The following is a 25,887-nucleotide window of genomic DNA, read 5'->3' on the forward strand; positions in this document are numbered from 1 at the left end:
ACATACAGAAACACAAAAATACATAGCCACACATAAACTAACATGCACAAGCGTACACATGTACATTGACTGAGACACGCACATGCTGAAAACAATGCAAAACAGATGTGAAGTAAATCAGCACAAAGATTGGAGTCAGCACAGATTCACAGACGCTGAGAAGCAGCATGACTTTACCTGAGCTACACAGCAGCAGGCTGAAAAAGCCTTTCCTTTATTGCTACAACCTTCACTGTGTGCTTTCAATCAGATCAATGGGGTGAGAGCGGTGGGTGGTGGAGTGTCCACGTATGCAGTGTGGCTAGCCCAGTTCATTGTTATTAATTGGGCTCTCTGCCTTCAGTTTTGGTGTTACACTCCTCCTGAACAGGTTCCGCCACAGAATCCTGCTCCTGCAGTCTTTCCCCTCGGACACTGAGTTAACGACAGTCTTGAGTCATATACACCTTCTGCCCTTGTTTGACAAGTTTGCAAACTGTAAGCTGCTCCAGAGGATTGTAACACAGGCCGGGTGGGACCCATACTCCCCCTTGGGGTCTCCCAGGTGCACAGATTCTTCCTGTTTAACATTAGTGGGTGGCAGTTAACAGCTCAGGATTGTCTTAAATTCCACTTTATATTGTCCTTTCCTCATTTTAAGGAGCTCTTTAAGTGAGATAGACAAAAAGTTTGGTTTGTAAAGGATTGTAGATTGTAAGAATGTTCTACTCTCACCTTATATTTCCCTGTTGTTGTAACAAAGCTTTAAGAAGTCTTTTACATATGACACCATCTAGATGTTCCACACTCCTCTCATTATTTCCAACACAACTTCTCATCCTCTGAAACCAGTTCCCCTTGATTACCAAGTTATCTCCCTCTCAGCATTGGGGTTTGATTAACACCAATGTTTGCCCTGTCCATCACCAACACACTGAGACTGCAGTATTGTATGTACAATTTGCAGGATGCACCATAACAAGTCACAAAGCTGACTTCAACAAACAGCACCTCCCTCCCCAATGACCTCTACCATCTAGGTCAGATGTTGGGGACAAATTTCCTCGCATCTTCAACTCTGCTGCTGTAACTTTGACAGACGTACAAAACCTGGACACAAGCGCCAATGTCTTGGGAACACCATCACTTTCAAGTTCTCCTCCAACATAAAAATCAGCATGACTTGTACATGTATTACCATTCTTTCCTTGCCACACAGTCAATATCCTGGAGACTTGGCCCCATTGTCTGTATTTGAAAACAGGAGCAGTTTAGGGCTGAGTTTCTAAGTGTGTGCCACAAGAGTGTGCCCATGATGTCCCATTGAGCTTCCTACCTCATGTCTATTGTGTCACTAAGACCACCTACTGCCATCTTCATAAAATTGCCCATCTCCACTCCTTCATTTGATCTGAGCATCACTGGCTAGGCCAGCATTTATTGCCCATCCCTAATTGCCCTTGAGAAGGTGGTGGTGAGCTGCATTCTTGAACCGCTGCAGTCCTGTGATGTAGGTACACCCACAGTGCTGTTAGGAAGGGAGTTCCAGGATTTTGACCCAGCGACAGTGAAGGAACGGCGATATATTTCCAAGTCAGGATGGTGAGTGACTTGGAGGGGAACTTCCAGGTTGTGGTGTTCCCATGTACCCATTGCCCTTATCCTTCAAGGTGGTGGAGGTGTTACAATCCTTGGCCAGACCCTGAGACGTGGGGAGAGGTCTGGTTAGGGACCTGTAATGTTTTGTTTAAAGTAGTTAAAGGCTGAGATTCAAGACACCAGCTTTTGGAATAAAGCCACAAGATTCCGTGGGTTTTGAACAAACAAAACCAAAATTTACTATGCAAGTTTAGAAAGATAAAACAATTCACAATGTGTATCTTATACTCTAACATTCAAGGTAAGTTTGAGGTACATGTGGATTAACAGACAAACTGTAGTCAGACGCACCACATTACAGAGTAAATGACGGTTGCAACCAAAAACAGGCTCTGTAAATTTCTCAAGCAATCACCCAGACATTAGCCCCACTGTGAGTCAGCCAATTTCACTGAAACATTGTCTTTCTCATGAGGGTTTCCGATCTCCACCTTCGAAGCTCCTGCCTTGGAATTCTCTCCAAACGTCTCTCCCACTTGGATGGCTTTAACAATGGCTGACCTTGCAGAGTTTCAATTTCGCCTTCTGAGATCCTCCCTGGATTCCCAAGTGAGTAAACACTAGCTCACAAGCACACTTTCAGATCTTCGGCCATGCCAAGCAGAACACCACCACTCCAGAGGACCTTTGCCCCAATGGCCCACAGTACGAAGTCACACTGCTAACTACAGCTCTTTCATTAATTCGGAGCCTATATCTTGGCTCCCTTCTTTTACTTAACAGGATCTATTCTTGTCCCTGTGCCTGTGACACTTCTTGGCTAGCAGACTACCTCAAACTGACTCCCTGAAGAAGAGTTGTTCAATGACTCTTGGATTGGGTTAATCTATCAAAATACTCCCAGAGGTTCCCACCCTTGTTTCTAGGCAGGAACCATTGTAACAGCATTGGAACATCCTGTACCTTTAAAGGTCCAGATTGCAAATTTTACACTCAGGAACATGCAGATCAATGGCTTTCATAACAGAAGTCGTGGGTTTGGAAGGTGCTGTTAAAGGAATGTTGGTGAGTTGTTGCAGTGCGTCCTGTAGATAGTACACATTGATGGAGGGACTGAATGTTTGTGGATGCCAATCAAGCAGGCTGTTTTGTCCTGGATGGTGTCAAGCTTCTTGAGTGTTGTTGGAGCTGCAACAGGCCCAGATCCAGGCAAGTGCGGAGTATTCCATCACACTCCTAACTTGTGCCGTGTAGCTGGTGGATAGGCTTTGGGGAACCAGGAGGTGAGTTACTCGTCATAGAATTCTCAGCCCCTGACCTGCTCTTGTATCCACGGTATTTATATGGTTGGACCTGTTAGATTTCTGGTCAATGATAACCCCAGGATGTTGATAGTCAGGGATTCTCTCTTGATGGAGATGATCGTTGCCTGGCACTAATGTGACGCGAATGTTACTTCTGCTGCTGAAATCTTCATCCACGCTTTTGTCACCTGCAGATTCGACTGTTCCATCACTCTCCTGAACGACCTCCCACCTTGCACTCCCCTAAACCTCAGCTCCTCCAAAGCTCTACTACCTACCTTAACTCGCACCAAGTCCCATTCATCCTTGACTCCTGTGCTCACTGGCCTATATTGTCACCCAGCCCAGCGATGCCTGAATTTAAAAATTCTCGACTTGTTTTCAAATGCCCCCATTCATCTCCCTCGAATCTTCAGCCCTTCCAAAATTGATGTGTTTCTCCAACGCATCCCCCAGTTTTAATAGCTCTTCTATAGGTGGGTGTGCCTTCAGCTGGTCACACACTAGACTCTGAAATTTTGCCTCATATACCTCTCCATTTCTCCACCTCCCTTAAGGCACATCTACAACCAAGCTACACTCTTGCCGGCTTATTTTTTTATTCATTCACAGGATGTGGGCATCACTGGGTAGGCATTTATTGCCCATCCTGAATTGCCCTCACTCTAGGGGCATTTATTTAAGAGTCAACCACATTATTCTGGATCTGGAGTCACATGTAGGCCAGACCAGACCAGGGAAGGTGGTCTGATGGGTTTTTACAACAATTGACAATGATTCATGGTCATCATTAGACTTTTAATTACAGACTTTTAATGAATTCAAATTCCAGCATCTGCTATGGTGGGGTTTGAACCCTGAGTTTCTGGATTATTAGTTCAGTGACAATACCACTACCCCACCACATTTTTGAAGTGGGTGGGATACTTTACAGTGTTAAAGGCACTATATAAATGCAAATTATTACTATTGTTGGTCCATTAGGTCAGCCTTTACACAGGATGGTGCTGACCAAATGTTAGTGGGGATAAGCTTCCTCAGACCTGGCTCTGCATCTTCAGCAGATTTATAGAAAGAACTTGTATTTGTGTAGTGTGTTTGACCACCTCAGGATATCCCAAAGCGTTTGAAACCAATGAAGCCATAGAGCCTTGGAGTCATTTATGGCACAGAAGGAGGCCATTCAGCCCATCGAGTCCATGCCAGAGCCTCAAAGAGCAATTCAGTTGGTCCCATGGCCCCCACTCGATCTCCTGCAAGTTTAATTCCTTCAAGTGTCCATCCAATTTCCTTTTGAAATCATTGATTGTTTCCGCTTCTGTGGGCAGTAGGTTCCAGATCATTACCACTCGTGTAAAAAAAGCTCTTCCTCACTGTTACGACCGGGATGGGAGGAATGTGCAGTTGATCTAGCCCTGCTGCTCCATAGGTCGCACCATTAGTTTAAAAGTTTAATTTACTTACCAATGTGGCCAATTGGTTACCTCCACTACTGGCACCCAGAATAAAAGAGACTTTAACTAGGCTTCTTTCAATAGACAACAAACTTATTAGTTTATTATAAAATCCATCCTGTCAAATAGAAAGGCAAAGCTTATCAACATCCAGTGTGGAATATGAAATTATACTAAATACTCTTTCGAGATACACTAAGTTTCTCTTTCACACACACACACATACAGACACACGCGCATGCACATGCACGCACGTACACACACACACACATACACAGACACACACACACACACACACACACACAAGAATGAAATAAAAATAGAAATGGAGGAACTCTGTCAAAGGTTGAAAGCCACTGGTCCAAAGGCAAAGGATAGACGGTGGAGTTCTTGAAATGGGGTCCGGGCTACATGGTTGGTCTCTCAGCGCTGATCCACGAAACAATCAGTGACTCTAGTACTGCCTTCCAGGCAGACTCATGGGACACTCGAGGGTACTCTATTTCAGCATGTAGGGCACTTCAGGAGCAGCTTATATTCACTTCCAGCTGTGGACTGGCTCTGGGCTGCAAAAAGGCTGCTGTTTTCCTTCTCAAGCAGTTGGTCCTTCACTCCTCAAAACAAAACCAAAATCCACTGTAAAACACAATCTTCCAAGCATGGCATTTTTTTCAGAGCCATCAAACCTATGTGACTTCCTTTGTTCACATTTTACCCGGGTCAAGAGGTTGACAGTTTTTTTTCAACTGTTTAATTACCCTTTTTTCAAAAGGTTGCTTTTTCCAGCAATAGCAGTCAGACTCCTGCCCTCCCTCCAACAGTGCAGCACTCCCTCATTACAGCCCCTCTGACACTGCAGCACTCACTCAGTACTGACCCTCTGACACTGCAGCACTCCCTCAGTACTGACCCTCTGACAGTGCAGCATTCCCTCAGTACTGACCCTCTGACAGTGCAGCACTCCCTCAGTACTGACCCTCTGACAGTGCAGCACTCCCTCAGTACTGACCCTCTGACAGTGCAGCATTCCCTCAGTACTGACCCTCTGACAGTGCAGCACTCCCTCAGTACTGACCCTCTGACAGTGCAGCACTCCCTCAGTACTGACCCTCTGACAGTGCAGCATTCCCTCAGTACTGACCCTCTGACACTGCAGCACTCCCTCAGTACTGACCCTCTGACCATGCAGCATTCCCTCAGTACTGCACTGAGAGTGTCATCCTAGATTACGTGCTCACACCTGACACCACATGTGAAGTGGACTGTAATCCATACTTCTGGTAAAGTTACACTGGCAGAGCCTGAGAAGATGTGAGGAAATATTTGCCAATATCTAACATCGTTGTTAGTTGTCTCAGTGCAGCCCACCTCACTTTTTTCTTGGTCCTTTATTTGCTTTTAATTAAGGCCTTGTCATCTGTTAGGTTAGCATGACACAGCTGTAACATGGCTAATTTCAATCAGATAAATCTATACACTCTTGGTTTTCGTGCTGTATCGTCCCACTCCCGGCATGTCCTGCATCATTAATAATGCATTCCTGGGAAACACGGCGAATCGCTGGTGAGACGACCTCTGATTCGTCACCTCACCGTCACCTCAGGCCTTCAGTAATCCGGGCTCCATATTTAAAGGGCACCCCTGCACCCCTCTCTAAGGGATTGGAAACTGCTGGAAAGTCATGGGTGCCAAAGGGAGGAAACATGCTGTCCTCAAATTTAGTGACGCCTCCCTCGGGTGCCTACTGGATGCAGTGGAGGCCCGCCGTGAAGTCCTCTACCCCCGCACTGGGCGAAGATCTGCAAGCAAACTCACCAATCCAGCATGGGAGGCGGTGGGAGTGGTGGTCAGCACCAATGCAAAATAGGGCAGCGACGCAGTGCCTAAAGAGGATGAATGATCTCCTCCATTCCACCAGGGTAAGTCACTCTTCTCGACACTCTCAACTCACACTCACAAACCCATCGTACATCCACAGGAATTTCACTCACTGCCAGTTCAAAGAACACCACCATTCAGTCTCTCACACACACCTTCACCTGGCCTGTGGCTCATGTTCTCATCCCGTCAATAGCACCACTCACCACCCACACATGCCAGGCATCCTTCTCATTTGGCCTGGCAGGCACCCTGCTCACAGTCTCTCCATCTGAATTCATGTAGGACAAGCTGGCACACAACAACAGGGAGAGGTCATAAGACTGGTGGAGGAATGCCCAACATCAAGGTCCTCACAAACGTTTAGGATAGAGTCATCCAGCTGGCCCACGATGATCTGGACCATTCTTGGGCTAACGGTGAGGTTGATGGTGCTACCAAGTGAGGATCCAGCAGTGCAACATCCATCAGACAACCATGCTGTGAGTGAGCTCCCTTGTTCCGCAGTCCCCTACCATGCACTGATTATCTCTCCTGGCTTTCACAGGCACATCTGGGAAGCAGCCGAGGGGGTCCACGAGCCAGGTCCTCGACTCAATCCCCGAAGACACCTCAGAGGAAGAATATGATGACATCCTAACTGAAGACATGTTATGTCACAGCGCTCACCCACACCCTCCACTAGCACAGAGACCCACACCTCGGTGGGACCTAGCTTTAGAGTAGCCTCGGGATCACAATCTGGTGAGCACATCGCACTTTCTGATCCACAGCAGATGGAGGCAGTGACTTCTCAGGTCTCCAACGCTTGGTGGGCTGCTGGAGGCTAGAGGTTTTCTGAGTCTAAGTCAGATGACGAGCCTCTGGTCTTGGTCATACCTCAGTTGCTGGAGCTGCAAAAGCAAACTTGGGAACATCAGGAAAGGATGTCCGCTTCACTCCTCAGATTGCAAGGCACAATGGAGGAGTCCATCCATCATCAGGCTGAGGTGATAGCTCCCGCATGCCAATGCACTGAGGCCAACACTGGTAGGATGTTGGCTGCTATGGAGACGTTGGTCCAGGATGTCGCTCCTGCGCTGCTGCGTGGACTGAACTCCATCCCTGGCACCATAGTTGGCCTCCAGTAGTGTGTACACGAGAGGGGTGCGGGCAGCTTGGTCACACTCCAGCTTCCCCTTCCCCTTAAGGAGTCAGGCAGGGGCCCTCAGGCATCCATAGGGAGGAAGATCAGCAGGTGCACAATCTGGGCCCATCCATCCAGGTGACTCCAGGAGTGCCTGGCCCGTCCAAATCCTTCTTCATGTGACCCCAGCAGCTCCAAATCCACAGGCTTTGGAGGGTGCCACTGCCACACAGCAGGACCCTGAAAGCAGGCCGGGGCCCTCCAGGTCTCGGCCCTCCAGAAAATGCCAACAAGGTCATCACAGACAGGGTGTAGCAGTCAGCAGGCTGCCTCCACCTCTGCTGTGCATGTTGGGGGAGCACCGCGATGTAGTGGCAGGGTTGTGGAAGGTTAAGAAGATGTAGTTACACAGCCTGGGCACGTGTGTTAACCACTTGTACGTAATGTTCACTATTGTAAATAAACTCCCAACAATGTCTCCCTGGCTATGGCTCCTTGTTCTTATGAGCAGTGTTCATGTCCTTCAGGTGTGAAATCTTGGCTCCTGCACAGGATAAAGGCAGGCGTTTCAGTCCAGGGCCTCTTCCCTGTGCTCTGTGCAGTCTTCAGACCAAAGTGATGGTCAAGACTCACATTCACTGGATGCATTACTGATGCCTGCACCTCAGCGGTGCTGGTCATTGCTGCCAGAATGTCATGGGCAGGCGATACAGAGTCCCATCATTCTCTCCGTGTGCTCTCAGCACCTTTGAGGTGGGGCTGGCCCCCATCTCTTCATCTGAAATTGGTGATGCTGTGCTCCTGAAGGGGTCAGGTGCTGAAGGCGGACAAAGGATCAAGTGCATTTAAAGTTTCATGGCTGCATCTCCATGATATGACCCTGATCACGGAGCACAAATGAGCTGCCCTCGGCCAGACAGAAATCAGGCATTCACAGAGGCTATGGACTGTCCTCACTGCATGTCGTCATCATCCTCCTGGAATCTAGCGACCATCGTGCCTCTGCTGTGCCTCCATGCCATGAGCCTAAGCAATGAAGGTATGTGCGCTGCCATCAGCCACACAGGAGTCAAACGTTCATAGATGCAAGGTGAGGAAATCAGGTCTGTCCTCACTGCATCTCGTCGTCAACCTCCATGAATCTCGCAGCTTTGGAGGGCCTCCCAAACACCTGCCTCATCTGGCCAATGTGATCACCTCATTGCCAGCATCCTCGCCTTCAAAGACCTCGTCATCGTCATCCCCTTCGATGTCCTCTTCACCGGAGGAGACATGCAGCCCCTCCATCTCCTCCTCAGCCAGGTCATCCGCCCGTGGCAGCGCCAGGTTGTGGAGAGTGCAGCAAGCTACGATGATGCGCAACACTCTCTGGGAACTGTATTGCAGTGCTCCACCGGAACCTCATTTTCAAGATGTCTATCGTTTGCTCCACCAAAGTTCAGGTAGCCACATGAGCCTCGCTATACCATGTCTGCTGCAGTCTGAAGCCGCCGCACGGGCGTCGTCAGCCATGTCCTCTGCGGGTAACCCTTATCCCCGAGCAGCCTCTCTGGATCCTGGAAGTTGTCAGGGATCTGAGACCTGCTAAAGATGTAGGAGTCAAGGACACTCCCTGGGAATCATGCACAGACCGGTAGGATGCATTGTTGTAGTTGCTCACCAGCTGAACATTCAGCGAATGGAAGACCTTGCGGATGACACAGTTGACTTCTTGTTGCCACGGAGACCCAAGTGCTATGTAAGTGCAGTCAATGTCACCGTGCACCGGTGGAAAACCTGAGATCTACGCAAATCCCTGTGCTCTTGTTTACTGGCTTTCCTGATCCCTGGCGAAATGCACAAAATCCTGTGCATTTGTGAAGGTGGCACCTGTCTCCCCTTGGATACACTTGTGGGTGGAGGCTTGCAAGATCCTGCACAGGTCACCTGTGGAGCCCTGGAAGGAGCCACTGGCATAAAAATTGAGCACCGCGGTCACTTTCACCAGCCACTGGCAGTGGATGCCCTCTGAGTCCCAGTGCGCCAAATCCTGCAGCAGGTGGCTAATGTGACTGACCAGTTCCCCAGACATGAGCAGCCTTTGGCGACACTGGTCCTCAGTCATCTGCAACAATGACAAGCAACATCTATAGACCCTGGGCCTAGTGATGCACCTACGAGCGACAGCTCACAGTGGACCTTAGCTGCATGTGCAGCAGGCCTTGCCGCCCCTTCATCTTGAGGGAGGTGCTCCTCCCTTTGCCAAGCTGGGGGTCTCCACCTCTCTCCTCTTCTTCTTCTCTGCTCCCTGTAAGTCATGAGGCATACCACGAGATCACCAAGCCCTATGATCCTGATGTTCTCCTGCAGGATAAAAGCGAGAGATGTGTGGGTTAGCATAGGTGACTAAGAACCTATCTTGGTTGTCTGAAGGCCCCTTCACGCTTGCAGGAGAGTGCTGGCCACCACTTCGATGGCCAGTGTGTAGTGCGCTCATTGGCAGTCTGAAACCCCACCCATCTCTGCCCCACTCCACTTGACTGAATGGCGGCAGCTTCAGCCACTTGGCTGCATGCTGTGCTGTCAGCTCAGATGCAGACAATCTCCTAACCTGTACTGCAAGGCTGCACTGTTAGCTTGAACCATACTGGTCCAAACATTAATAAAGACATTGTAAGGGGCTGTGAGCATGTCCACCAGTGACTACGCCATGGCCACCCTTAGCAAGGGGATTGTACATCTTGCCCAGTCAGGGCAGAGCATGCAAACTTAAGAGTGCACCAACAGTTAAGGCCGGAGAAAGTAAAAAGACAGAGATAAAGGCTCTGTATTTGAACGCAGTATTCATAACAAAATGGATGAATTGTTAGCACAGATGGAAATAAATATGTATGACCCGATAGCCATTACAGAGAAATGATTGCAGGGTGACCAAGGGTGGGACCTGAAAATTGAAGGGTATTTGGCATTTCAAAAAGACAGAAGCTAGGAAAAGGTTGTGGGGTAGCTCTGTTAATTAAGAATGCAATTAGTACAGCAGTAAGAGGTGAACTTGGATCGAAAGAGCAAGATGGAGAATCAGTTTGGGTAGAGATAAGAAATAGCAAAGGTAAGAGGTCAATTGTGGGAGTAGCTTATAGGCCCCTCAGCAGCAGTTACACTGTAGAACAGAGAATACAGGAAGAAATAAATGGGGTGTGCAGCATAAGGTACTGCAGTAATCATGGGTGACTTTAATCTACATATAGATTGGAAGAATCAGATTGGCAAAGGTAGCCTGGAAAATGAGCTCATAGAGTGTATTCGGAATAGTTTCATACAGCAGTACATTCTAGAGCCAACCAGGGAACAGGCTATTCTAGACCTGATAATGAGCAATGAGACAGGGTTAATCAATAACCTCATAGTAAAGTAGCCTCAAGGCGACAGCGATCATAACATGGTAGAACTTAATGTTCAATTTGAATGGAGAAGTGTGAATCTAAGACTAGTGTTTTAAACCGGAATAAAGTTAAATTATAAGGGTATGAAAGCAGAGCTAGCTAAATTGAGTTGAGAAACTGGGTTGAAAGGTCGGACAGTAGAGATGCAGTGGCAGACTTTTAAGGAGATATTTAATGATTCTCAGCAAAGATTTATTCCAATGAGAAAGAAAGATTCTTTGAGAAGGATGTATCATCCATGGCTGAATATGAAAGTTAAGGATAGTATCAATTTGAAAGAAGCACTGTACAAACTTGCAAGGATTACTGGTAGATCAAAAGATTGGTCAAATTTTAAGAACCAGCAAAGAATAACTCAAAAAACATAAAGGGGAAGAAAGAAGAGTATGAGAGAAAGCTAGTTAGTAATATAAAAACAGATAGTGGAATTTCTACAAGTGTTTAAATAGGAAAGAATAACTAAAGCTAGTATTGGTCCTCTAGAGAGTGAATCTGGGGAATTGATAATGGAAATGCTGTATTTCTTGCCAACGCAAGATGGTCATGCAAGATAACTAGAATCAATGACGTAATTTGCAGGAATCCACCCTCAAAACAATGACAGCTTCTTTTCAGCCTGAAATTCATTTGAAAAATAACCGCACTAATTTTCTTTTCTACGTCAACAGCTCTGACATGTTCAATTGGGTGTGGGTTCATCCTGTAGCTTGCTAATGTCACCACCTCCAAGGGTGAGGACGTTCAGGTAATTGGAGAGACAGAAGAAGCTGGGATTGTTCTCCTTACACAAGAGAAGGTTAAGAGGAGATTTAATAGAGATGTTCATAATCATGAAGGGTTTCAATAGAGTAAATAAAGAGAAACTGTTTCCTGTGGCAGGAGGCTCGGTAACCAGAGGTGACAAGTTTAAAGTAATTAGCAAAAGAATTAGGGGAGAGATGAAGTTTTTTTTTAACGCAGTGAGTTATTGTGATCTGGAATGTGCTGCCTGAAAGGATGGTGGATGTAGATTCAATGGTAACTTTCAAAAGGGAATTGGATAAATACTTGAATAAAAATAGGTTTACGGGGGCTGTGGGGATTAGAGGAGGTGGAGTGAGTCTAATTGGATAGTTCTTTCAAAGGGCCAGCACAGACATGATGGGCTGAATGGTCTCCTACACTGTGTGATTCTATAAAGGATATGATAAGGACCTGAGTACATGAATTACATCTATTAAAGCAGGGCTTGGAGGGCCTAAAGGGCTTAACCTGTTCCTAAAGATTCTTCTGTTTTACATGTATATGCAACCCTGTCAGTGTTCTCTCTCTTTCATGTACCACATTCTCTCCCCAAACCTTTGCATGTCTCACAGTTTGTGTCTGTCTCTCCTTCTCTGTCTATCTCTCTCTCTCACTCTGTTTTCCTCTCTTCCCATCCCTCTCCTGCTTTCTGTCTTTTTTTCCTTCTTTATTTTCCCCTCTTTCTCTTCCCCTCTCTCCTCCTCTCTCTCTCCCTGTGTATTGCAGGTTCCTTGGGCAGATCAGTGAATCAGAAAATTAGACAGTTAGTTGGTTTGAGTTCTCATTACATTTACAAATGCCCCTCAGTGCTGTGTGCCTTATCAATGTGAGATTGCTCTAACCTCCTGACAATCACCTGGACATGTTTCAGGCTCAACCCCTCAAAACATAAGAGGCCAAGGTGGCAGATACTCCAATAAACACTACAGCTTTCAGCTATCAGGGGGAGGCATGTAGTAAACACACAAGCCCCTTCAATTATGAGGGAACACACAAGTGTCTGTGAAGGAACATATGGGTGTGTGCATGAGGGTTTGTACGTGAACACATGAGTGTGTGAGGGAAACCATGAGTGTCTGTGGGAGGCAACAAACAGAACTGAGCTTTCCTTTCATTCTTTCATGGGATGTGAGCATCTCTGGCCATCCCTAATTTCCCTTGAGAAGGTGGTGGTGAGCTGCCGCCTTCAACCGTTGCAGTCCATGTGGTGTAGGTACACCACATTGCTGTTGGGAAGGAAGTTCCAGGATTTTGACCTAGTGACAGTGAAGGAACGGCGATATATTTCCAAGTCAGGATGGTGAGTAACTCAGAGGGGGACTTGGCAAGTGGTGGTGTTCCCATGCGTCTGTTGCTCTTGTCCTTCTAGGTGGTAGAGGTCATGGGTTTGGAAGGTGCTGTTGAAGGACCCTTGGTGAATTACTGCAGTCCACCTTGTAGCAGGTACACATGGCTGTCATAGTGTGCTAGTGATCGAGGTAGCGAATGTTTAAGGTGGTGGATGGGGTTCCAATTAAGCAGGCTGCTTTGTCCTGGATGGTGTTGAGTTTCTCGAGTGTATTGGAGCTGCACCCATCTAGGCAAGTCTAGAGTGTTCCATCACGGTCCTGACTTGTGTCTTGTAGATGATGGAAAGGCTTTGGGGAGTCAGGAGGTGAATTACTCACCACAAAATTTCCAGCATCTGATCTGCTCTTGTATCCACAATACTTGGGTGGTCCAGTTCAGTTTCTGATTAATGGATGTTGATAATGGGGGATTCAGCAATGGTAATGCCATTGGACACCAAAGGAAGTTGTTATATTGTCATATTTTGCAGATGGTCATTACCTGGCATTTGTGTGGCATGAATGTTACTTGCCACTTACCAGCCCCAGCCTGGATGTTGTCCAGGTCTTGCTGCATATGGACATGGACTGTTTCAGTTTCTGAGGAGTTATGAATGCTACTGAACATTGTGCAATCATCAGCGAACATGCCCACATCTGACCATATGATGAAGCAGCTGAAATAGCTAGGCCTTGGACACTACCCTGAGGAACTCCTGCAGTGATGACTTTGGGCTGAGATGATTAGCTTCCAACTACCATCTTCCTTTGTGCTAGATTTGACCCTAACTCGTGGAAACCTTCTTTGGGAGTCCAAATTCAAATCCCAGAGCACAGTGTCAGCAGATATAACAAGGGTGAGCTAAATCTTTTAAACTTTCAGGCTACAGCAAGTCCTGAGAAATATTTAAAAATTTCAGAGTCAGGAGCGCAGTTTGAAAAAAGCCGTCGCTAAAATCTCAATCCCCTAGTCTGCACCTTAACAAGTACGAGCTCTCTCCAAAAAAGTTATAAATAATTAATTGAATACTCTGGGAGAATCGTGACTTTTGAAACCCAGCTAAAGGCAAGCAAAAGCCAGGATTTAATGAAGTCGCGACATTAACATAAATGCTGAGCAAGAGAACTCTGCAGGCAGCCATTCCATGCAGCCATTGTTGAAATTTATTTTTCAAGCTGAGCGTGATAACAATTGTAATGGAGCCTGCCAAAACCAGTAAACACGGAAATCCTTTTGCCTCCAACGGCGACACCATCCTGAAATTCAGAAAGTTCTTAATTAGAACCTACGCTTTTAAAAATTCAACCTACCAGATCAAATTAGACTCATCCAAGGGCTAAACTTAATGGGAGATTTGGTGTCCCTGAGAAGAGAATTTTTAAATTACCAGAATGCATCAGGTTTAAGTAGAAAATCAGAAAAAATCCAGATTAAAACCGTTTTTTACTGGTTTAGTGAACTTGCCAATGATGTAATCCTAATGCAGCGCATTGATGAATCCTCAGCCAACTTCGATAAAATATTAAAAGCCTTTGATATTTTAATCTTCAAGTTGTGGAGTGCAGAGAACTTAAAAAGAGGAAACCACATAAGGGCAGCAGAGTGGCAAAGAACTTTCCAAGAGTCCCAAAAATATATCTTTTTGGAAACCCTGACACATTACCGAACTGCAACAGTAGGTGGCAGTACGGAGTGAGTAGCTGACTGTGAATGAAGGAAAGCTATCTGATGAAGTCCAAAATGCACAAAACCTGCAAAAGGAAAATGAAATAGGTTGGAAAATGTTTGCATCAAAGCTGAATTGGAAGATTTGAAACACAAAACTCAAGCTGAGTATATACCTTTGAAGACGCATAATAAACTAAAGACTTCAATGAACGAAACTGTTCAAGATTTGAACAAATAAATTTCTGAGGCGTTGTAAAGGTACCAAGAGGAAATGAAACTCTGAATTCCATTGTCAGCAAATCAAAGCGTGAGTTGGGAAAACCCAAGCAGAAATACAGCCAGGCACAACAGCAGGCAGAAAATACACTCATAGAACTGAAGAACCAGTTGGCAGAGAAGACTCAGGAATGTTCTGTATTCCAGGAGGAACTCAGGAGATACAGGAAAGAGACTGCAGAGCTTAAGAAAATGGTTGGGCATTGCAAGAAAACTTGGGGAAACATTACGTTTCCAAAGATAAATATGAAGAGATGGAAGCTGAGAACCTAGAATAGCAAGAGCAAATAGAGCTTCACATCAAAGAGCATGAGAGTCACAGCAACAATTGGCAGGAGTGCAATTACAGAAAGTGAGCTTGAAGGATAGCGCAGAGGAATTATGCACTACTAAAGAAAAACTGACCAGCTTGGAGAACCAACTTTCATGTATGAAAGATGGGGTTGTAAAGGGAAAACGAGAACTGCTGAGAATGCTGGAATGCCACTCACAGGAAGTAAAATACTTGAAAAAGGATTTGAAATGCTTAAATGACGAACTTGTAGAAGCAAATTCAACAAAGATAGATCTTCACTTTAAACTTGATGAACTTCAAGCATCAGAAGTCTTTAGTAAACATCATGAAAAATGCGGGGAACAGGAGAAAGAATTGCTGATGCATCAAAGCTTTGAAGCACTATTAATAAATAAAACTGATGAACCCCTTGAACTTTGGTTCAATCTGAACAACATGAAGGTTGAAATACACAGTATAGAAGAGTAAATCCAGACTTTAAACATAGATAAGAGAAACTCTGTGAAACAGACTGGTGATCTAAGGAGTGAATTGGAAGATTCCAAAGAGCAGTCAGTAACCATAGAAGAAAGATTTCGAACAGAACTGAATGCCCAGGTGAAGTTGTCAAACTTATATAAGAGTTCCACAGGTAACTCTGAAACAAGACAACTTAACTTACCAAGGTTGTTGCTCAGCTGAATGAAAAGATTCATAAGCTCACAAAGCAACTAGAAAAGAAGAAAGTGATCAAAAATGTGGGTAGGATTGTGAAACAATTGGGAACAAGGGTTCCATTTTTGAAAGGTAAACTTCCACATACTTCTGTTGAAGGGTCGTGAGGACTCGAAACGTCAACTCTTTTCTTCTCCGCCGATGCTGCCAGACCTGCTGAGTTTTTCCAGGTAATTTTGTTTCTGTTTTAAACTTCCACAAACGTTGTGATGACCCACACGATGACAGAAGAAGCAAAAAAAGTGACAAGGAGACAAGCACAATTTTCATCCACCTCTCAAGAAACAAGCTTGTATAGCAACCATTGATTAACACAACAGCTGAACCAACCAAATGTAGTTCAACACGAAAGAATGGAAGAAAAGGATGAAGACAAACACAGATGCCCGAACAACCTCCAAACCTGCAGGAAGAACAGTAGTGCAAACCAAATATGGAAGGGTTATAAGGCCTGCAGACCACCTGGATCTTTGAATTCAAGGATGTGAAGTATGGTGATTGGGTAGTGATATTGTAAGACCTGAAGTAAACTATAACCACTTAAAATACATTGGATAAAGACCTGGAGACGGTGAAGTATAAGGGTCCGGCACATATAGGGTTAATGTGGGACTGAGTACAAAACTGCCCACACAGTGAAGTAAGAGGGCACATGACCTGCACCCAGAGTCAGTTGAGTGTTGGATAGAGCCCTGAGCACCAGCAGGCATGGCGTCGGCTCCTAGCTTGAACACTTTACTGTATATTTGTAAATAAGTCTGAGTCAATTAAGACTTACAGTAAACCTACGTGTGGTGACAAAGATTTCTTCAGACCCAACTGTAACTAACACCCTACAACAATGGTGAACAGCCTTCATGAACTGCTGCAGTCCGTGAGGTGTAGTACACCCACAGTGCTGTTAGGGCAGGAGTTCCAGGATTGTACTCAAACACAATCTGTAACCTCATGGCCTGCCATATCCCCCACTCTATCATTACCATCAAGCCAGGGGATCAACCCTGGCTCAATGAAGAGCGCACAGGAGAGCATGCCAGGAGCATCAGGCATACCTAAAAATGAGGTGTCAACCTGGTGAAGCTATAACACAGGACTACTTGCATGCCAAAGAACATAAACAGCAAGTGATAGACAGAGCTAAGCGGTCCCATAAGCAACGAATCAGATCTAAGCTCTGCAGTCCTGCCACATCCAATCATGAATGGTGGTGGACAATTAAACAACTCAATGGAGGAGGAAGCTCCACAACTACTCCCATCCTCAATGATGGGGGAGTCCAGCACATCAGTGCAGAAGATAAGGCTGAAGCATTTATTACAATCTTTAGCCAGAAATGCTGAGTGGATGATCCATCTTGACGTCCTCTGGAGATCCCCAGCATCACAGATGCCAGTCTTCAGCCATTCATTCCATGTGATATCAAGAAATGGCTAAAGGCACTGGATACTGTGAAGGCTATGGGCCCTGACAATATTCCAGCAATAGTACTTAAGACTTGTGCTACAGAGCTTGCGGCACCCCTAGCCAAGCTGTTCCAGCATAGCTACAACAATGGCATCTACCCAGCTATGTGGAAATTGCCCAGATATGCCCTATACACAAAAAGCAGAACAAATCTAACCCAGCCAATTACCGCCCCATCAGTCTACTCTCCATCATCAGTAAAGTAATAGAAGGGGTCATCAACAGTGCTATCAAGCGGCACTTGCTTGTCAATAACCTGTTCACTGATGCCCAGTTTGGGTTCTGCCAGGGCCACTCTCCTGATCTCATTACAGCCTTGGGTCAAACATGGACTAAAGAGCTGAATTCCCAAGGTGAGGTGAGAGTGACTGTCCTTGACATCAAGGCAGCATTTGACAAAGTGTAGCATCAAGGAGCCCTAGCAAAACTGGAGTCAATGGGAATCAAGGGGACTACTCTCTGCCAGTTGGAGTCATACTTAGCACAAAGGAAGTTGGTTGTGGTTGTTGGAGGTCAGTCATCTCAGCTCCAGGACATCACTGCAGGAGTTCCTCAGGGTAGTGTCCTCGGCCCAACCATCTCCAGCTATTTCATCAATTACCTTCTTCTATCATAAGGTCAGAAGTGGGAATGTTTCCTGATGATTGCACAATGTTCAGCACCATTCGCGACTCCTCAGATACTGAAGCAGTCCATGTCCAAATGCAGCAAGAACTGGACAATATCCAGGCCTGGGCTAACAAGTGGAAAGTAACATTCGTGCCACACAAATGTCAGGCAATGACCATCTCTAACAAGACAGAATCTAACCATCACCCCTTGATGTTCAATGGCATTAGCATCACTGAATCCCCCACTATCAACATTCTGGGGGTTACCATTGACCATAAATTGAACTGGACTAGCCATATAAATACTGTGGCTACAAGACCAGGTCACAGGCTAGGAATCGTGTGATGAGTAAATCACCTCCTGACTCCCCAAAGCCTGTCCACCATCTACAAGGCACCAGTCAGGAGTGTGATGGAATACTCCCCACTTGCCTGGATGAATACTCCCCACTTGCCTGCAATTCCTACATCACCCAAGAAGCTTGACATCATCCAGGACAAAGCAGCCCGCTTGTTTGGCACCACATCCACAAATATTCACTTCCTCCACCACCGACACACAGTAGCAACAGTGTGTACTATCTACAAGATGCACTGCAGGAATTCACCAAGGCTCCTTCGACAGCACCTTCCAAACCCATGACCACTACCACCTAGAAGGACAAGGGCAGCAGATAGATGGGAACACCACCACCTGGAAAAGTTCCCCTCCAAGCCACCCACCATCCTGACTTGGAAATATATCACGATTCTTTCACTGTCACTGGTCAAAATCCTGGAACTCCCTTCCCAACACTGTGAGTGTACCTACACTACATGGACTGCAGCAGTTCAAGAAGGCAGCTCACCACCACCTTCTCAAAGACAACTAGGGATGGGTAATAAATGCTGGCCCAGCCAGCGAAGCCCACATTCCGTAAATGAATTAAAAAATCCCGAGCAACATTGAAGAAATGGCAATATAGCTCCAAGTCAGGATTGTGTATGGCTTGATTGGGAACCCATGCATCTGCTGCCCTTGTCCTGCTAGGTGGTAGGGACCGCAGGTTTGGAAGTTTCTGTTGAAGGAGCCTTGGTGTGTTGCTTCTGTGCATCTCGTAGATGGTACACACTGCTGGCACTATGTACCAGTGGTGGAGTGAGTGGGTGCCAATCGAGTGGGCTGCTTTGTCAAGGATGGCATCAAGCTTTTTGAGTGTTGTTGGAGCTGCACTCATCCAGACAAGTGGGTTCCATCACACTCCTGACTTGTGCCTTGCAGAAGGTGGACAGGCTTTGGGGAGTCAGGAGGTGAGTTACTCACCACAGAATTCCCAGCCTCTGATCTGCTCTTGTAGCCATAGTATTTATATGGCTAGTCCAGTTCAGTTTCTGGTCAATGGTAACCCACAGGATGTTGATAGTGGGGGATTCAATGATGGTAATGCCATTGAATGTCAAGGAGAGTTCCTGAGATTCTCTCTTGTTGGAGATGGTCATTGCCTGGCGCTTATGTGGTGTGAATGTTACTTGCCTTGGTGGAGGGATCAATAACCAGGGGGTATAGATTTAAGGTATGGAGCAGGAGGTTTAAAGGGGATGTGAGGAAGAACTTTTTCACCCAGAGGGTGGGTGGGAATCTGGAATTCACTGCCTGAAAGGGTGGTAGAGGCAGATACCCTAATAACATTTAAGAAGTATTTGGATGTGCACTTGCGATGCCAGGGCATACAAGGCTTTGGGCCTAGTGCTGGAAAATGGGATTAGAATAGTTAGGTACTTGTTTGGCCGGCGCAGACTTGATGGATAAAGGGCCTTTTTCTGTGCTGTAGACTTATATGACTCTATGCCACTTGTCAGCACAAGCCTGGATATTGTCCTGCATTTGGACATGGACTGCTTCAGTATCTGAGGGCTCACGAATGGGGCTGAACATTGTGCAATCATTAGCGAACAGCCCCACTTGTGACCTTATGATGGTGGGAAGGTCATTGATGCAACAGCTGAAGATGGTTGGGTCTAGGACATTGGCCTTGTAGAACCCCTGCAGTGATGTTCTGGGACTGAGATAACTGACCTCCAACAACCACAACCATCTTCCTTTGTGCTAGGTATGACTCCAGTCAATGGAGAATTTTCCGCCGATTCCTATTGACTCCAGTTTTGCTAGTGCTGTATGTGCCACACTCGGTAAAATGCGGCCTTGATGTCAAGGGCACTCATTCTCATCTCTTGGTTTCAGCGCTTTTGTCCATGTTTGGACTAAGGCTGTAATGAAGTCAGGAGCTGAGAGAAAACCAAATGAAAACCAAACTGAGCGTCAGTGAACAGGTTGTTGCTGAGTAAGCGCCGCTTGATAGCACTGTCGCTGATCCCTTCCAGTGCTTTGCTGATGATGGAGAGTAGACTGATGGGCGGTAATTGGCTGGATTGGATTTGTCCTGGTTTTTGCAGACAGAACATACTTGGGCAGTTTTCCACATTGCCAGGTAGATGCCAGTGTTGTGGCCATACTGGAACAGCGTACTTTTGCTTGTATATCTGTGTGCGTATCTGTGTCCTGATATTTGTACGCCTGTATTTGTGTGTATTTTTATGTTTGTGTCTGTATTTATGGATTGTATATGTTTTGTGTGCATCTGTTTCTCTGCCAGTATTTCTATGTTTGGATTTGTGTGCATTTGCCTTTGGGAGTTGTGTGTTTTTGTGATGTATGCGTGGATTGTCTATGTGTGTATTTGTGTATGAGTGTGTGTGTTTGTATGTGTATCTTTATGTATGTTTGTGCATGTGAGTTTGTGTACATATGTTGTGTGTATATCTAGGTTTGTGTTTGTGTTTGCATATGTCAAATTGTGTGTGTATTTTAGTGTGCAGATGTTCTGCATGCGTATTTGTGTGCAAGTTTTTGTATTTGTCTATGTTTATGGATGTGTGTTTGTGTGCGTGTATTTGTGCATGTGATTCGTGTGTGTGTGTGTGTGTGTGTGTGAATACCTCTATGCTTGCCAATTGTGACAGGAATGCATATGAAGGACATGTTTGCATCAGATTGCGGAAGGAAACGCATGTTAAGAGTGCCAGTCCATTCGGGAGGGGTCTGTGGAGCCAGGTTTCCTTTGCACCACCCAGACTTTCGAAGTTTCAGACAGACTGTGTATGTGTGCGTGTGCACAGCAGATGGGAATATTGGCGTTCAGCTGCTACCTGTAAGAGCATGCAGACGCAGATGAACATTGCTGCACCAGTTGGCTGTCAGGTAATTTATCTTTTCTGTACAAAGTTGTTTTGTTTGCATCTAATTTTTCTAAAGCCTCATAGCAGCAGTTTGCAAGCACTAAGAGATGGAACAGATAGCCCCAGATTTGGCCTTGTTCCATCTTTCCTTATTGAACCTTGAATTGATTTGCAATTTTAAAATGGATCTCAGAATTTATCAACTAGTCAAAGTGGAGCATGAAACTACTTCCATTGTTGCAATATTTAATAATCAGTAAGATCTGGCCAGCACTGACATTATCAGCAATTAGTAATTTATTGCTATGTGTTCTCTTCCTTCCCCTCCTTATGCCACTGCCTCTTGCGAAAGCAATAACTGCCCTCCAATCACTCACCCAATGACCCATTCTTCATGTATCCGTGCAGACAGTGAGTGTTGGGAGGCAGTTATCAGTGAAGACATCACAACTATGTCTCACCGTGACTTCATCTGATGTCCCTGCCTGAGGACTTTTCACCAAGGTTCATGAGGAACCCTAGCTGACTTCCTCTCTCTAACCCAGGGATCACTGGACAGTGATCAGGAGCAGGAACCCTGGCTGATTTCCCCTCTCTCTAACCCAGGGGTCACTGGACAGTGATCAGGAGGAGGAACCCTGGCTGACTTCTTTTTCTCTAACCCAGGGGTCACTGGACAGTGATCAGGAGGAGGAACCCTGGCTGATTTCCCCTCTCTCTAACCCAGGGGTCACTGGACAGTGATCAGGAGGAGGAACCCTGGCTGATTTCCCCTCTCTCTCTAACCCAGGGGTCACTGGACAGTGATCAGGAGGAGGAACCCTGGCTGACTTCCTCTCTCTAACCCAGGGGTCACTAGACAGTGATCAGGAGGAGGAACCCTGGCTGATTTCCCCTCTCTCTAACCCAGGGGTCATTGGACAGTGATCAGGAGGAGGAACCCTGACTGATTTCCCCTCTTTCTAACCTAGGGGTACTGTGGGTAACTATAATCTCTGCGCAAAACCTGCCACCGATTGGCTGATACGCCACACATGGGTATTGTACCTGGTATCTTGTGGTTTGTACTGACTGTATGTTTTTTGATTTACTATTTACAGAACTATATTGAAGCTGAATGTATCACGGTTTGGGTCCAATATATCTGTCCTTACTGTAGCAGGGAAATTTTGTGAAGGGATGGAAAATTGCCTCCCTCTCTTCTACTTGCCATTGGTGGCAGTGCCTTCAGATGGTTGGCTATTCCTTTATTAAACCCTTCCCTCTCTCCCCCTTTCTCCTGCCCTCAGGCTCTCCTTAAGTGCCCCCCCCCACCCCGCCCCCACTCTCTGGCCACGCTTTTATTCAGCTTCCCAAATCACTCCTTTGGCTGTCTCACATCTTTTCCTGAGGGTTAATGACAGTGATGTGATTGTTGATGGATGGAATTGCAGCTCAAGAATCTCTCTCTCTGCTTTTGTATGTTCTCCTCTCAATGCTTTCTTTCTGATCCTCTGTCTCACTCTCTCTGATCCTTTCTCTCTCTGTCCCTCTTTCTCTCTCGCTCCCTCTCTGTCTCTCACTCTTTCCCTTTTCTCTGTCTCTCTCGCTTGTTCCCTCCCTCTGTCTCACGCACTCTCCCTCTTTCTGTCTTAGCCTCTCTCTCAGTTTGTCTGTATCTTTTTTCTTTCTTACTCTATCTCCTTCTCGCTATCTCTCCTCTCTTTTTGTGTCTGTCTCTGCTCTCTATATTGCTTTCCTCTCTTCTTTCCCTCTCACTCGACCTTTCCCTGTATTTCTCCTTCTCCACACTGACCTCACCGGGATGTTTCTGAGTGTTACTCTCACAGCAGGAGTTTGGCTATGTAAATATTTAGCTCCATGTAATGGGAAATTGGAATGCAGTTAAGTTCGATGTTCACTGACCCCTGAAAACATTTCCAAAGGCAACAATGAAGTAGTAATTTCTGTAAACCGTGTGAGATCTGTGGGTGCTGAAATCACACAAAGTTTGTTCACAGGCTGCGTGTGGTGAGCTGCCCTATGTTTGGGTACAATGCTCAGCTGAAATAAGACATACATCACTAGATTGGTGTGAATTGTTTATCTGCTGTATACTGTTGTGCACAGGTCTAGACTCAAAGACAGAACCTTAGGTTTGAGGGATTGCTGAATGGAGAGCTGGGAGTATTATAGGAATTTCAAAATACTTTCTCTGAGACTTTTGAATTCAAGTGCATGTACTCTGCAAAACTCTTGATGAGAGATGCAACCTATGTGAGACGCTGCAAATGCTGACTGTTCATAACTGGGAAAGGCATAAAGTAGAAATAGGTAGCACTGACTATTTTAATGTAAGAAACACGGCAGCCAAATCATGCACAGCAAGATTTCACAAACAAAAATGAAAGAAATGACCAGATAATCTGTTTTTGCAATGCTGGTTGAAGGGTAAATACTGTTCCCATGACACCTGGGAAAACTCCCCTGCTGTCAGTTGGGGCCTCAGTTTAATATTTCACCAAAAGATGAATTTCCACAAGTGTTCCCCAATCCCCTGCCACAACTTTGCGAGAAACTGCAGAGAAAGGAGAGTAATGGCTTTGACCATGTTCTCAAAACTCCTCTCCATTCCATACCTCCTTTTCCAATCCACAGTTTTGAACGCGCTGTCATCTTCCAAATCTACGCCCATCTTTCCCGGAACTCCATGTTTGAATCTCTCCAATCAAACTTCTGCCCCTATCCCAATACTGCAATGGCTCTAATCAAAAAGGTTATCTTCTATGACTATGAGCATGGTAAACTTTCCTTCTTCATCCTTCTCGATCTGTCTGCAGCCTTCAACACCATTGACCCCAACAGCCTCCTTCAACTGCTCTCTCCTTAATTGTCCAGCTGGGTGGGGCTGCTCTCACTTGGTTCCATTCTTATCTATATAATAGCCAGAATATCACTTAGAATGGGTTCCCTTCCTGCCCCCACTCTGTTACCCCTGATGTCCCACTAGGATCGATCCTTGGCCCCCTCCTGTTTCTTATCTATATGCTGCCCCCTCAGTGGCATCATCTGAAAATACAGCATTAGTTTTCACATGTATGCTGTTGACACCCAGCTCTACCTCACCACCACCTCTCTCAACTCCTCCACTCTATTTTATTTGTCATGCTTCTTTGACATCCAGCAGTGATAGGAACACAGTTTCCTGCAACTAAATATTGGGACGACTGAAGCTTCTGTGCCACAAACTCCTTTCCCTAACCACTGATTCCATCTTTCTCCCTGGCTGCTGTCTGAGGCTGAACCAGGCTGTTTGCAAACTCATCATCCTATTTAATTCTGATCTGAGTTTCTGACCGCATATCCTGCCCACCACCAAGATCACCCACTTCCACTGTCATAACATTGGTTACCTCTGCTCCACTTCAGACCATCTGCTTCTGAAACCCTCACCCATACATTTGTCACCTCCTGAATTTACTCTTCCAATGCCCTCCTGGTCGACCTCCCATCTTCCATTCACCATGAAATGCCCTCCTGGTCGACCTCCCATCTTTCATTCACCATGAACTTCAGCTCATCCAAAACTTATAAGATCCTGAGAGAATTTGATAGGGTAGATACCGAGAGGATGTTCCCACATCTGGGTGAGAGTAGAACCAGGGGACACAGTTTAAGAATAAGAGGTCTACCTTTTAAAATGGAGATGAGGAGAACTTTTTTTTTGGAGGGTCATTAGTCTGTGGAATTCTCTTCCCCAGAGAGCAGTGGAAGCTGGGCCATTGAATTTATTCAAGGCTGAGTTAGACAGATTTTTGATAGACAAGGGAGTCAAGGGTTATGGAGGCACTCAGCAAATTGGAGTTGAGACCACAAACTGGCCTTAACATGCAACATTGACTTCAATAGAAACAAGAATCTTCCTAATGGTGCAGTAATTGGCCAAAAACTGACATTGAACCAAAGGAGACAATTGGAGGGGTCACTAGACACTTGGTTAAAAAACTGGATTTTCGGAATTGTCTTAAAGGAAGAGGAGAGGCTTAGGGAAGGAATTCCAAATCTTAGGGCTTAGACAGCTGAAGATGCAGTCACCAGTTGTGGGGTAAAGGAAGGAGCAATGCATGAGATCACGGATGGACGAATGCAGAGTTCTCAGAGGTTGTAGAGCTAGAAAAGTTTACATTAATAGATAGATATATATCTATCAGACAAAAGCAGATGATTAGGAAAGCAAATGGAATATTGGCATCAATTGCAAGGGGAATGGAATATAAAAGTAGGGAAGTTTTACTGCAGCTGCACAGGGCGTTAATGAGACCACATCTGAAACACTGTGTAGAGTTTTGGTCTCCTTATTTGAAAAAAGATATAATTGCATTTGAAGCAGTTCAAAGAAAGTTTACTCGACTCATTCCTGGGATGAGGGGCTTATCCTATGAAGAAAGGTTGAACATGTTGGGCCTGTAGCCATTGGAGTTTAGAAGAATGAGAGGTGATCTTATTGAAATGTATAAGATCCTGAGGGAATTTGATAGGGTAGATACCAAGAGGATGTTTCCTCTTGTGGGGGAGATGAGAACTCAGGGATATAGTTTAAGAATAAGAAGTTTCCTTTTAAGATGGCGATGAGGATTTTTTTTCTCTCTCAGAGGGTCATTAGTCTGTGGAATTCTCTTCCCCAGAGATAGTAGAAACTGGGTCATTGAATTTATTCAAAGCAGAGTTAGACAGGTTTTTGGTAGACAAGGGACTCAAGGGTTATGGGGAGCAGACGGCAAAGTGGAACT

General features: G+C 45.7%; 1 protein-coding gene across 9 annotated transcripts in view; it reads left to right on the forward strand.

Annotated features, from left to right (window-relative positions):
* tns1b (tensin 1b) overlaps positions 1-25,887 on the forward strand; it is a 662,464-nt gene that overhangs the window by 324,450 nt on the left and 312,127 nt on the right. The window contains exon 1 of one of the 9 annotated variants that reach the window (XM_078552751.1): positions 21,009-21,140. The exons of the other annotated variants lie outside the window; for them this stretch is intronic. Within the exon in view, the coding sequence (XP_078408877.1) occupies positions 21,099-21,140 (42 nt within the window). The 5' untranslated portion in view covers positions 21,009-21,098. Of the gene's footprint in view, positions 1-21,008; positions 21,141-25,887 lie in introns of those variants that run through there. 9 annotated transcript variants of the gene reach the window in all.

This window comes from Cetorhinus maximus, chromosome 11, assembly GCF_964194155.1.
Source record: "Cetorhinus maximus chromosome 11, sCetMax3.hap1.1, whole genome shotgun sequence".
Taxonomy (NCBI): domain Eukaryota; kingdom Metazoa; phylum Chordata; class Chondrichthyes; order Lamniformes; family Cetorhinidae; genus Cetorhinus; species Cetorhinus maximus.